Source organism: Rhinoraja longicauda, chromosome 8, assembly GCF_053455715.1.
Source record: "Rhinoraja longicauda isolate Sanriku21f chromosome 8, sRhiLon1.1, whole genome shotgun sequence".
In the NCBI taxonomy this organism is placed as follows: domain Eukaryota; kingdom Metazoa; phylum Chordata; class Chondrichthyes; order Rajiformes; family Arhynchobatidae; genus Rhinoraja; species Rhinoraja longicauda.
In genome coordinates, this window is record NC_135960.1 from 28,654,047 (window position 1) to 28,668,660 (window position 14,614).

General features: G+C 41.1%; 1 protein-coding gene across 3 annotated transcripts in view; it reads right to left on the reverse strand.

Annotated features, from left to right (window-relative positions):
* vps8 (VPS8 subunit of CORVET complex) overlaps positions 1-14,614 on the reverse strand; it is a 432,205-nt gene that overhangs the window by 269,538 nt on the left and 148,053 nt on the right. For all 3 annotated transcript variants that reach the window (XM_078403484.1, XM_078403485.1, XM_078403483.1), the window contains exon 35: positions 853-899. In XM_078403484.1, the coding sequence (XP_078259610.1) occupies positions 853-899 (47 nt within the window). The remainder of the gene's footprint in view (positions 1-852; positions 900-14,614) is intronic.

Consider the following 14,614-nt stretch of genomic DNA (forward strand, 5'->3'; position numbering starts at 1 on the left):
GTATAGATGAGGCTCTCACTAGGGTCTCCTCTATATCCCGCAGCTCTGCTCTTGCTCCCTCTCTCCCCATTCTTCCCCCTTGTCCTCACCTTCCAACCCATCAGCCGTCGTATACAACAAATTAACCTCCAAAATTTCCGTCACCTCCAACAGGATACTGGCCACATCTTCCCATCTCCACCCCTTTCTGCTTTCCGCAGAGACCGTTCCCTCCATAACTCCCTGGTCCACTCATCCCTTCCCACCCAAACCATCCCCTCCCCAGGTACTTTCCCCTGCAACCTGAGCTGCAAGGAGCTATAGGGAGAGGTTAGGCAGACTGGGTTGCTTGGAGTGTAGGAGGATGAGAGGTGATCTTAGAGGTACATAAGGTTATGAGGGAAATAAATGGGATTGATGCACATAGTCATTTACCTTGAGTTGTGGAATCAAGAACCATAGGTTTAAGGTGAGAGGGGAAAGATTTAATAGGAATCTGAGGGGCAACCTTTTCACACATAAGAGTAGTGGGTATATGTTATGAGCTGACGGAGGAGGTGGTTGAGGCAGAAACTATAACAACATTTAAAAGGCATTTGGACAGGTACTTGGATCGGAAAGGTTTAGAGGGATATTTGTCAAACACAGGCAGGTGGGACTAGTATAGATGGGGCACCTTAGTCGGCATGGGCAAGCTGGGCCTGTTTCCGTGCTGCATGACTCTATAAGTAATTTGATAGTAATTGCATCTTTTATAGCAAGACATTTACCAAGGGTATGAGAATTATCAGCCCACAGCAAGTAACTAGAAGACATTAACCTAATGCATGAATGTATTCAATTGCATTTTGCAGATAAGGAAAACATACTCACGAAGAATCCAATAGACTTTGTAATAACTGAAATATTAAGTATTCATCCTGGAAAGAAAATAAGAAAGGAGTGAAAACAACAATTACAATACCTGCAATTACAATATTTGTAATACTATCACCAGGATTAACTCAATTAATTGCACTAAGGGGTAATCTATGAAACTCAACCTCAATGTTGTTTTAAAATGTATATTTTGGACATTTGGAAAAGGATAAATATTTAAACAAATGGATATAAAGGATTCTCTTTTTAATTCTTCCTAATAACATTCCGCATTTCAAATGCAAAGTTCAGAAGCAATACCAGCTTGATGTGGACTTAAATCAAGATGGCAGTGTAACTAATGAATTATTCCAGTGATTAACACAGAAAATAGTGAACTGCCTTTTATCTACCAATTTCATGCCATTTAATCTTCTCCTGTTCCTCTTAAAATTGCATTTACATTGGAATTGATGAAAATCGATTAAGTATTGGAAAGAGACTGATCTGATGCCATAGTATGGACCAGCAAGAAACATATTCTAATTTGTCCAAGAGTCAGCCTGCCAGTGATCTGGGTGGAGACTATATTAATTGCAATGTGGTGTAAAGAAAACAGTAATATAAATACACACAATTAAACTGTAATATGAACACGTCCATTGATCTTCAACAAAGTAGATAACGTCCTTTATTGCTTTCAGTGTATAATTCTGCTTTAATTCCTCTCCACTTTCAGATCAGGATTTCACCTTACTTTAAAGCTCAAACATAACATTCCATAACCATCCTCTCATTTCTGATACCTTTAAGTTGCGTCTAGCACCAGGCACATTGGTATTTGATTATTGTCACGTGTACAGAGATAGAGTAAAAAGCTTTTGTTTGCGTGTTATCCAATCAGATAATGCTATACACAAGTACAACAGGAAGAGCGAAAAGGAAAAATACCAGAGAGCAGTTCCATAGTTTCTCAGCTTTGTACAATAACAGTTCCAGAGAAAATGTCCAATATCCACAATGAGGTAGGTTGGAAAATTTGGACTGTACCCTAGCTTATGTAAGGACCAGAGGTCAAAAAACAGAAGTTCCCAAATCTGATGGTACATACTTGCAAGCTTTTATATCTTCTGCCTGATGGGAGCAGGGAAAAGAAATGACCAGGGTTGAAAAGGTCCTTGCTGTTTTCCCAAGGCAGCTTGAAGTGTAGATGGAGGCAATGGGGGGGGGGGGGGGGGGGGGTACACAGATCTGTCTGATGGATTTGGCAGAGCTGTTTTCAAACCAAGCTGTAATGCAACCTGACAGTTTGTTTTCTATGCATCAGTAGGAGTTGATTTGTGGTTGGAGACATGCTGAATTTCCTCAGACTCCCGAAGAAGTAGCGGCATTGGGGAGCTTTTTGGCTGCAGATTCAATGTGGCTGGACCAGGACAATTGTTAGCAATATTTAAACTTAGGAACTTGAAGCTCTCATCCATTTCAACTTTAGCACCATTGATGCTGATTGGGACATGTATTCCATCACACTTCCTGAAGTCAATTCCTGAACTCTTTCATTTTGCTGACATTGAGGGAGAAGTTGTTGTCCTGATGCCATGTTACTAAGTTCTATCTAACAGCATCTGTCACCTTAATAGCCCATGCCACTCTGATCTCACTGGCCTCAACACCCTACACCGAAATGCAGCTCATTTTCTGTCTGGACAGAATTCAACACTTTCTGGCAATCCTCATTTCCAGAATTCAATCCATGTTCCCATCTGCTTCCATCTTGCAATTACCATTTAAAGGCTTCTGCCTTTCATCCTATAACAGATGTGCCTTCTGTTTCTTTCTCATTCTTTCCAATTTAAAATTAGGTGTATTTTTATTTGCAATTCCATTGAAGGTTCCTCAGCCAGTAGATTAACAGTTTCTCTCTCCACAGATGCTGTACAATTTGCTGAGAATTCTCAGCATTTTGGTCCTATTTCAGTATACCATTTGGAAATGTACATGAATCGTACTTTCATTACACAAGGTCGTTGAAATCTGGAACAGGTTCACCTGTTGGGAGTAGTCGTGTTGGATGACGTGTGTGGAGGTGAAGTGCCTTGTGGAGAGTAAGTGTGAGGCTTTGGCTCAAGAGGCTTCAGCAAAGAGGGTGCTAGTGGGATAAGTTAGTCTATTTTTTCTTTATTTCTTTCATAAATCTTCCTTTGTCTAGTGCAGTAGAGATGGTGGTTAGATACCTCCTTTATTCGTGTAGTGGTGTGCTCCTCCTGCAGGATATAGACTTCCTATTGTTCCTGAGCATGCACCTGCGAGAGGTGAGCCCAGATGCAGCTCCTTACAGACCTTGTTAGGAAACTGGAGGAGCAGCTGGATGATCTCAGGATCATCTGAGAGATGAAGGATGTCATAAGTAGGAGTTACAATGAGGTGGACATGCCTGGGGTACAGGCGGAAATTAGATGGTGAACACCAGGGAATGGAGTAGGCAGAGAGTACAGGAATCCCATGTGTTCATTCTCTTCAACAATAGGTAGCCCCTTGGGATACTGTTGGGGGGGAAGGGGTGATGTCTGGTCAGTGGAGAACAGCAACAGATGTCAGGCATCAGACCTAGCTCTGAGGCACAGAGGGGAAGGGTGTAGTAAGTCAGAGCGATAGTGGTAGGAGACTCATTAGTTATGAGAACAGACAGGCAATTCTGTGGCAGCAAACAAGACGGTGTGTTGCCTCCCTGTGACAGGGCCCATGATGTCTCAGAGCAGCTGCAGAACATTCTCAAGGGGGAGAGTGAGCAGCCAGAAGTTGGAATATACCGGAACTTTGCAGGCAACTGCAGAACTAACAGGATTGTCGCAGGAGGGTATTTTAGCTTTCCCAATATAGGTTGGGACTGCCAGAGTGCCAAAAGGATTAAACGGGGTGGAATTTGTCAAATGTGTTCAGGAAAGTTTCCTTCGACAATATGTAGAGGACCGTATATGGGAAGGAGCAAAACCTGACCTATTATTAAGAAATTGAGAAGGGTAAGTATTGGTGGGCGAGCCTTTAGGGCCCAGTGACCACAGTTTTATTATCTTTAAAATAATTATGGATAAGGGCAGGCCAGGCCCAAGTTAAAGTTCTAGATTGGGGCAAGGCTAACTTTGATGGTATTAGACAGGAATTTGCTAAAGTTGATTGGAGTAGGTTGCTTGCGGACAAAACAGGTACATGAATAGGAAAGATTTAGATGAATGTGAGCCAAACGCAGTCAAAGGGACTAGCTTAGATGGGTCATGTTAGCTGGCATGGGTGAGCTGGGCCGAAGGGCCTGTTTCTATGCCGTATGACCTTGAGTCCAAAAGCCATATGTCCTGGTTTACTTAAAACTAAAGGTCGAGATTGATAGATTATTGTTAGATTATCCCATCGAAGGACAGTGAATGAAGGCAGCTGAATAAAGACAAGGTCCAAATCAGCCAAGATCTCAGAGATGCATTAAGAAGCTTGATGAACAGAATGGCTAGAGGACTTGCACTAATATTTCTAAAATACATGGTCAATACTTGATTACTTAAAATATTTCCAATATTTTATGGTTAAAATATTCAATTCCTAAAACTTCTTGCCATGTAAACATTGGTAAGCAGCTTTGTCATTGGATTTTCAACCACAAAATATTGGAAAATGTTTGAGTGCTGAAGAATTGTCTTTACACATCTATGAAATAATAGAGCATATCCTCAAGATCAATAGGTTTGAATGTTGTCACTTTTTGAAAGTGACAGTCTAATGGAACAAACTTTAATTCCTTGACAGGTGGATGCTGAGGCTATTTGAAACGTTACCGTTGAAATGAGCTTCAAACACTTCCAAAACCACCCTGGGGGTTATATACTCCAGTTAGATTTTAACACAGCCCCCCGTTTCTTCAATTAGCCTTCCCCATCTCTGATCCTGTACAATCTGTATCCCAGGCTAGCTTTGTCTCTCCACACTTTTCAATAGTCCATATTCTGCTACCCTTGTATCATTGAAAAGCCTGATCTCTATCAGTCTCATCTGACTGACTTTCATTGGCTCTTCTCTTTCAAAGCATCCTCATATCCAAGTGGTCCATGTCTATAAAAACCCTAACCTCCTCCTCAACTTCTCCTTATCTCTGCAATCTCATGCAGCCTCAACATCTCCTCCTGGAGCACTCTGGTTCTCCATTGTTGAAATGCCACCAATCTAAACAAACACTTCTATCCTATTCACCCAACATTAATGGGCACCCAAGGTTATTTTTTCTTCAGACCTCTTCATTTGTTTCGCTTGCTTTGAATGTCCTTAACTAGATTCACATTTTAAAAATTATCTATAATTTAAATGTTTTAAGTCCACAACAGTGTATTAAAAATAAAAGCTCAAGGATTTTTCAGGAGGCTGGATAAATGTTAAGAGATGAAGTTACACACAAGCAGCACTTCCAGTTAAATAAAGGTCCTTCAATGTTTTGACAGAATTGGAATGTAACAATAATGGAATTCAGCTCAGAGATTATTACCCATTGAATAAGTCTGAAATCAACTCTACTTACTCCAAAGCTTTACATCACTTTCATAACACCAGTTCCTTGGCCTCATTTCTGTTTATTGATCGGTAAAGCTTCTACAAAGCTTCTAAGAATATTTTTTCTATACTAAAATGCAGGTTATTTTTACTGAAAAATATGAGTAAATTGAAGAAATATGAGCATAATGCTTCTTCGTCCATATATATTCACGACTGAACAGCTAAATTAGGCTTGTAACTCTATTTACAAATTTGTAGATTACATCACAGTAGTGTGCTTGATCCCAAACCATGAAGAGGTTGAGAATAGGAAGGAGATAGAAAGCTTAGAAATGTGGTGTTAAGACAACAATCGCCCATTCAATATCAGCAATACGAAAAAGAAGGTCATCGCTGGGTGGAATGTAAACCCACTCTACATTAATGGTGCTGGTATGCAGATGGTTGAGAGCTTTAAGTTTCCGGGTTAACCACATTTATACCTAGGCTGGGAATGCACACAAAAGCCTTTATGTAGATACAAGGAACTGTAGATGCTGGTAGAAGAAAGACACAAAATGCTGGAGTAACTGAGCAGGTCAGGCAGCATCTCTGGAGAGGATGGATAAGTGATGTTTTGGGCAAGGACCCTTCTTTAGACCAAAAGCCTTTGCTTCCTCTGATGGCTAAGGAAAGTTGCCATGTCTACCAATTTTGGCAGATGGAATTTTTGCAACAGATGTGCCCAAACGTTGTGGATGCAACCGTGTCCTTATCCAACCGCTCTCCCCTTCATTTACTCCATCTATACATAATGCTTATCTGGCAAAAGACCCAACATAATAAGAACCACTCACACCCCATGTCATTCTCTCTTTTCCCCTCTCCCATTGGCCAGAAGACACCAAAACTTGAAAGTGCATACCACCAGATATAAGATCAGCTTCTTCTCTGCTGTCAGCAGACACTTGAACAGACCTCTCATATGCTAGAGATGACATTTTCAGTCCTCCAATCTACCTTGATGCGGCCCTTGCACTTTAAAAAAATCTGCACTTTCTCTGTAGCTGTATCACTATATTCTGCACTCGATATTTTCTCTTTTTCCTTCCCTGATGTACACATATATGGTATGATTGGCCTGAAATATAGGCAAAACAAAGATTTTCACTGTGTCTCAGTACACATGATAACGATACCAATTCAATTACTGCAAATTGTGAATTCCAAGCACAGACATCATCGCTGCTATTTTGTCACATTTCAAGATGGCATGGAATTCCATTCTTCTGGCAAGATTCCAACAACACCTTCCCACACCAAATATACTAGAAATAAAAGTTTATAGCACTAAACACTAGATAATATCTCATTTTCTAGGAGAGATCCCTGTGGTATCATAAATACTATTATGAAGTCCCAGCAAACACTCTAAAAATAATTGTTCAACATTCTGCACCATCTGTCAGTGCGGACATGATGTGCCAATTTGCATTATATTCGGTCTTGCCTTTCAATGCCACCTGCAAGTGTTTAAAAAACTACAAATCACCCACAATAATAAAACTGCTATCAATGACCATAAATATGCTGGAGAAGATCATTTCAAATTTTGACATCGTTAATGGCATTGAATCATAGTTTCTCATTGCAGGAGGTCAGCCCTTGAATACGCAAACATAAATAACTGCAGGTTCCAGCAATTAACAGGCTGTTCCTGGCATTTAAGTTTACCCAATTTATAATTAGTTAAAATTTGAAGTTCTGTATTCACTTCAAAAAAAAACACTGCCAGACACAATGTAGCAGAGCATTAACCTATTCTGTCAAAGCAGTGCATGGTACTCATTCCATTTTAAAGTGGAGGAAGGAACTGCAGATGCTGGTTCAAACCGAAGATAGACACAAAAAGCTGCAATAACTCAGCGGGCCAGGCAGCATCTCTGGAGAGACGATTCGGTCGAGACCCTTCTTAAGACTGGTTAGGGATAAGGGAAATGAGAGATATAGGCGATGATGTAGAGAGATAAAGAACAATGTGTGAAAGATATGCAAAAAAGTAACGATAAAGGAAACAGGCCATTGTTTGCTGTTCGTTAGGTGAAAACGAAAAGCTAGTGCGACTTGGGTGGGGGATGTATAGAGAAAGAGAGAGAGGGAATGCCAGGGCTACCTGAAGTTAGAGGAATCAATATTCATACCACTGGGCTGTAAACTGCCCAAGCAAAATATGAGATGCTGTTCCTCCAATTTGTTTTTAGCCTCACTCTATACATTGGTGAGACCAAACGTAGACTGGGCGATCGTTTCGCTGAACACCTTTGCTCAGTCCGCCTGAACCTACCTGATCTCCCGGTTGCTAAACACTTTAATTCTCCTTCCCATTCCCACACAGTCCTTTCTGGCCTAGGTCTCCTCCCGTTGTCAGAATGCGGCTAATTACAAAAGAGCCAACTCCAGCCAGGTACTTAAATCGGCCGCAAAGTGTTTTGTGATACCCTGAAGTTATGAAAGATGCATATTTGCAATACAAGCTTATTTCTTAAATAACTACATAAATGAAATACTAAAGTAAAGATCATATTAAAAACTTTGCAGCACCATGAACTGATATATTATCATATTCTTAAAAATCTTACAAGATCTCGCAATATAGATATTACTATCCTTGTGAATAAAATGTTTAATTTTGAGTTTTTAATATCCAAGGAAATTAATGGATTTGTTCACAACTTTAAAAATACAGACTGGGAATAGTTCAGAGATATGCATACTGAATTATCCTCTGAGAAGCTGAATAACCATTGAACTTTTAAGGTAAAATTCCATAAATTTTCACCTTGAAAAGAAGTGAGGCAATTTCCAAAGATATCAAACTACATTATTCAATGCTCCTAAACTTAATCAATAGAGAGGAAAGTAATATAAACCTGTCTCATTACTTGCCAAAAAGCATTGTATCACTGTGGCTTGCATTGAATTCTAACTTCAACAATAATTTAAATCTTTCTGAGATGATATAGGTCACTCCTGAGATTATATATAGAGTAAGTAGTGAGTAGTTTTGGCCTCCATCGCAAAGAAAGATACAAATCTTGGATCATTGCAGTGTAAATGAGTGGATTATCCTGAACTTGGCCTATATACATTTAGGTATAGAAGAATGGTGAACTCATTGAGAGTTAATGCTCCGAGAGGGATTGACAGGGTAGAGGTCAAGAGGCTGTTTTGCCTTGGAGAAGAGCCCAGAACAAGCGACTATAATCTCAAAATAAAGGATTAGTTAATATTAATAAGGACCAAGAAGAAAATAAATGTCTTTACATACAAGGTTGTGAATCTACATAGTTCTAAGACACAATACTATGGATATTAAGTTATTGAATATATTCAAAGCTGAAGTAGAGGTTTTCTGGACATGGAACATTTTAATAAATTAATGAACAATGGTAATCAAATTCATAGGTGGACCCTACACTGGTTCAGCTATGATCTTATTGAATGGGGCAGCAAGCACAAAGGGTCACATGATCTAGTCTTTTATTTCATGTTATTAAAAAAAAATTCAATCCGATATTGTATGCCATAAAAATCCCACAATATCATTCATTAACAGCCAGGACAAATGATTCTGGATGAAATGTAAATCTGTGACAATATCCAAGGATTATAACAATGAAATTAGGAATGAATTACAACAAGCTTAGAAATAGCAGCAGTCATGCAAAATACAGTTAGCCAAAATGTAACACCAATTTAAAGTCAACTCGAGTACATCATGTCAGTTCTCTCTAAAACGTGACTTTGGAGAAAGAAAATGTCTCAAAAGTGAAAGCTTTCAAATTATTGAGGCTTGAATGATTTCATAGATTAGATCTGATTAAAGTGAAAGAGGATACAAAGATTAACTCGAAAATTAAAATATGAAATATTGAAATTGGCACGGCATTACAAATCGTCAAATAATTCACCCAAAGAAAATGCATGTTTCATCTCTATACAAGGATATTGTACAATGTAACATTTAATTGAACAATGCCCTCCATAATGTTTGGGACAAAGACTCATCATTTATTTATTTGCCTCTTCGAGAATTGCAATAGAACAAATCACATGTGGTTAAGAGCACATTGTCAGATTCTATTAAAGTGTATTTTTATACATTTTGGTTTCACCATGTAGAAATTACAGCTGTGTTTGTACATAGCCCCCCCCCCCATTTCAGGGCACCGTAATGTTTGGAACACATGGCTTCACAGGTGTTTGTAATTGCTCAGGTGTGTTTAATTGCCTCCTAAATGCAGGTATAAGAGAGCTCTCAGCACCCAGTCTTTCCATCACCTTTGGAAACTTTTATTGCTGTTTCTCAACATGAGGACCAAAGTTGTGCCAATGAAAGTCAAAGAAGCCATTATGAGACTGAGAAACAACAATACAACTGTTAGAGACATCAGCCAAACCTTAGGCTTACCAAAAGCAACTGTTTGGAACATCATTAAGAAGAAAGAGAGCACTGGTGAGCTTACAAATCGCAAAGGGACTGGCAGGCCAAGGAAAACCTCCACAGATGATGACAGAATTCTCACTATAATAAAAAAAAATCCCCAAACACCTGTCCGACAGATCAGAAACACTGTTCAGGAGCCAGGTGTGGATTTGTCAATGACCATTGTCCGCAGAAGACTTCATGAACAGAAATACAGAGGCTACACTGCAAGATGCAAACCACTGGTTAGCTGCAAAAATAGGATGGCCAGGTTACAGTTTGCCAAGAAGTACTTAAAAGAGCAACCACAGTTCTGGAAAAAGGTCTTGTGGACATACGAGACGAAGATTAACTTATATCAGAGTGATGGCAAGAGCAAAGTATGGAGGAGAGAAGGAACTGCCCAAGATCCAAAGCCTACCACCTCATCTGTGAAACACAGTGGTGGGGGTGTTATGGCCTGGGCATGTATGGCCAGGTACTATGAAGATACTGGCTCACTTATCTTCATTGATGATACAACTGCTGATGGCAGTAGCATAATGAATTGTAAAGTGTATAGACACATCCTATCTGCTCAAGTTCAAATAAATGCCTCAGAACTCATAGGCCGGAAGTTCATTCTACAGCAAGACGATGATCCCAAACATACTGCTAAAGCAACAAAGGAGTTTTTCAAAGCTAAAATATGGTAAATTCTCGAGTGGCCAAGTCAATCACCCAATCGAGCATGCCTTTTATATGCTGAAGAGAAAACTGATGGGGACTTGCCCCCAAAACAAGCAAAAGCTAAAGATGGCCGCAATACAGGCCTGGCAGAGCATCACCAGAGAAGACCCCCAGCAACTGGTGATGTCCATGAATCGCAGACTTCAAGCAGTCATTGCATCCGATATGCAACAAAATACTAAACATGACTACTTTCATTTACATGACATTGCTGTGTCCCAAACATTATGGTGCCCTGAAATCGGGGACAATGTATAAACAAAGCTGTAATTTCTACATGGTGAAACCAATATGTATAAAAATGGCCTTTATTAAAATCTGACAACGTGCACTTTAACCACATATGATTTTTTTTCTATAACAAATCTCAAAATGTGGAGTACAGAGACAAATAAATAAATTATGGGTCTTTGTCCCAAACATTATGGAGGGCACTGTATGTACCATTCCACCATTAGCCTCACAGTAATGACAACTAGTCTATAACGTTTGTCACTTCATGAATTGCAACATTTATAAATCGATTATCCATTCATTATTAACCACATGACCTCTCTTTCAGCAACATGATTTTAATCGATTGTTAATCAACACTGCTTTCCCTGAAAATAAATAACTAGGGTGTCTCATTTTTCCAGTTGTTTACAGTGTTAGATTTTAAGAAAGCATTTTTTGACATTTCAATCACTCTATTGTTTAAAACTCAGCCATTCTTTCCTTGTACCTATTTTGGCATTTATGTATATGAATTTGTCATTCTCATGCTAATTCTCAACCTGTTAATCCCAAAATTCAAGATGATCATATCTGATCAAGGTCATAAATCTCCTGTCACCTTCACTGTCCTATTATTACTCTTCACATCAAGTATTTTGTTTAAGTTAAACTTCTTTAAAGTTACAATATGAACAACTATGTTAAACTAATGTTGGCTACTCCAGTAAAACCTAACCCTAGAAAGAACGAAAACTATACAGAGTAGGACACCATTTACAACAGAGCTGATAGAGAATAAAGAAATTTGAGAAATAGAACAGAGAACCAACCTGCACTCCTGATTCCTCTCTCTCCTTCTGAGCTACCCCCAGTCCTCCTATTTTGTCCCCTTTCCCATACCACTGGTCAGCCCACATCACCTATTTTCATCTATTGGACCACTTTCCTTCCCCATTGGTTCTGTCCTTCACCTCTCTGATGGTTCTCATTACTACTTTCCTTACTTATTAGATTCTAGATTTGATAGCCTTGAGGGCCTGTCCCAGTTCGGCGATTTTTAAGGCGACTACAGGCGACTAGGCTGTTGCCACACGGTCACCGGTGTGTCGCAGGCATTGGTCGTGAGTAGTCTCCAAAAAGTCGGAGCTTTTTTTGGTCGCAGCAGAAAATGTTCCAGGCACGAAAATGTTCGGCGACTGCTGGCTTGACGCCAATGATCGTAGCTTGTCGTCTCCTGACGTGGGCGCTGTCGTAGGTTGTCGCCAGGTGACGTAGGTTGTCGACGGTACTGACAACGGATGAATTTCATTGGCGACTACCTACGTCAAACGGCGACAGGTACCGGCATCAGGAGAAGTCAAGTTGCGACAGGCACTGGGAAAACCCGTCCACAGAAGTCCAGCTACAACAGTCAGCCACAATGCTATTAAATGAGGGCGGCAACCTGACCATACCGACAGCAAGGTACGGCCATACCTACTACTATGTCACTGGCGCCTCCGTGGCGAACGCCCGTGGTCACGGGACTTTGGGCGTCTCCTTGAGGACTGGTCATTCTGCGTTTGGCGACTGATCTGATCACATCTTATCTTTTACTTTAACTTTAAAAACTTCCACTTCAGCTTTACAACATGGCACTGAGGAGAAGAAAGGGGCAGACCAAGGGCACAGTCCAACCCCCATGCTCACCCACCAGGCAGCTGGAGACTGAGGTGGTCCAGGAGGAGGAGGCCCAGGAGGAGGTGGTCCAGGTAGAGGTCCAGGCCCAAGATGAGAACTGGGAGGTGGCCATTTGTCCCCACCACTACCCTAGCCCTGATGAGGACTCCAAGAGGCTATATATATATTCAGTGACAAACAAGAGAGTGACCTGGTTGAGTGGTATGAATTGTACCCTCAACTGTACGATAAAAACCACCGGCAGTACCGCAACAAAGCCAGGAAGACAATTCTCCTTGAAGCCAAGGCCAAGGAGTTCCTTGATTGCACCTATGTACAAACTTCATGTTGTGTGGTAGATGTGGTCTTCATTCGTTTGCAAGCAGGCGATCCACACTGATATTTATCTTTTTATTTATACAGATGAACAATTAGGTGATTATTTAAAAGTCAAAGGACAAGATTTGGAAAGCTGTTCCAGAGGGTGAATAAGTCCGGGTCTGGTGGCAGGAGCCTGACGCAGAGGCAGGAGTGGATCCTGAAGAAGTGGTCCTTTCTGAGGTCACACATTGTGCGAGTGGAGGCCCGACAAAGCCAGAATACAGTAATTATCATAACATAGTCATTGTGAAACTGATTATTTGATTTTCATCTTGCTTGCCATGTCATGATGGTCTTGAAAGTCTGTAAATTCACATTTATCTCCTTCCAGTTTGACAGGACCTCGAGTGAGGACAAATGTGATCCTATTGAGGGAACCTCTGGATCCACCAGTCATCCGCACAGCAAACGGAGCAGGACCAGTGGCAGCTCCAATGCATGCTCCACCACAGCGGAGGAAAGAGAGGCAGGTCTGCAGGAGCAGATAAAAGGATGTAAGCATGAATGAAGAGTTCTCTTCTCATCCATCCATCCATCCATCCTTCTTTTTGAAAAAAAATTAATTGCCTGTATCTTACTCATTTATGTTTCAGCTTATGCAACAGGTGGAAAAACCCCAGCAATGTCGTGCAGACCATGGCACAGCCGCAGACAACACATGAGTAGTTTCTCATGGCATCTCTTTCAAATATTTTCAATTTCATTTATTTTGAACAATAAAATAACCACAAATACAGGCATTGCACTGCATTGAGAAGTAAACTATTTTCATTTATTTTGATATATGAAACAAACACAAACATAACCATTACACTGCATTGAAAAGCGAAGTCTTATCATTTATTTTGATCAATGAAACAAACACAACCACAACCATTGCACTGCATCGAAAAATAAACTCCTTTGGGAGGATGTGGGTGGCCCTGAAAAGGGGCTTGTCTTGTGGTCTGTTGTGGGCTCTCTTCCTGGAGTGGTGGATCTCTCCTTGTGGTGTGGGCTGTTTGCTGCTGGACTTCAGATCATGTCATTCTGCCATAGTACACTGCCTAGTTCGGAGTTGTAGTAAGTGCAGAGATGGTCTCTCTGCTCCTTGGGTCTCTTGGCGGAGGTGTTTCCTGGCAATATCCCCAGTCCCACCATCGGTGCAGCGTGTCCTCCAGTTCTCCATGAGCCTGGTGTGATGTGGCTTGTCTGTTTGTCCAATCGGTCACCGTCCATCTTGGTTGCTGCTGCTGCACTTCTGCAACGGATCAGATTGTGGAGAACACATGCTGCGTAGACAATGGTCTGCACATTCTTTAGCTCCTGCTGCATCAGTCACCAAGCATCTGAATCTGCTGGCGAGGATGCCAAAGCATTTTCCACCACCCTCCTAGCCCTGGACAGCCTGTAGTTGAAGATCCTCTGCTCCCTTGACATCTGCCTGTGAGAGTATGGCTTCATCATCCATGACCTGAGTGGGAAGGCGTCATCACCAACCAGTGTGTATGGGATGTCAGGGTTGTCTTCTCCTGGCAAAGGTTCTGGATCAGGAAAGCCTGCTCTTCCAGTGCTTCCCCAAGGGAGGTCTCTCTCCAGATCCCACCATCTGCGACACTGCCAGGTGTGCCCACATGCACATACAGGAAGTTGTAGTTTGCATCCACCACAGCCATGAGTACGATGGAATGGAACTTCTTGTAGTTGAAGTACGTGGAACCTCCATTGGGTGGACACCTGATGGCCACATGCTTGCTGTCCACTGCCCCACATGTGTTCTCAAAGTCCCATCTGGTATCAAAGCCCTGCGCCACT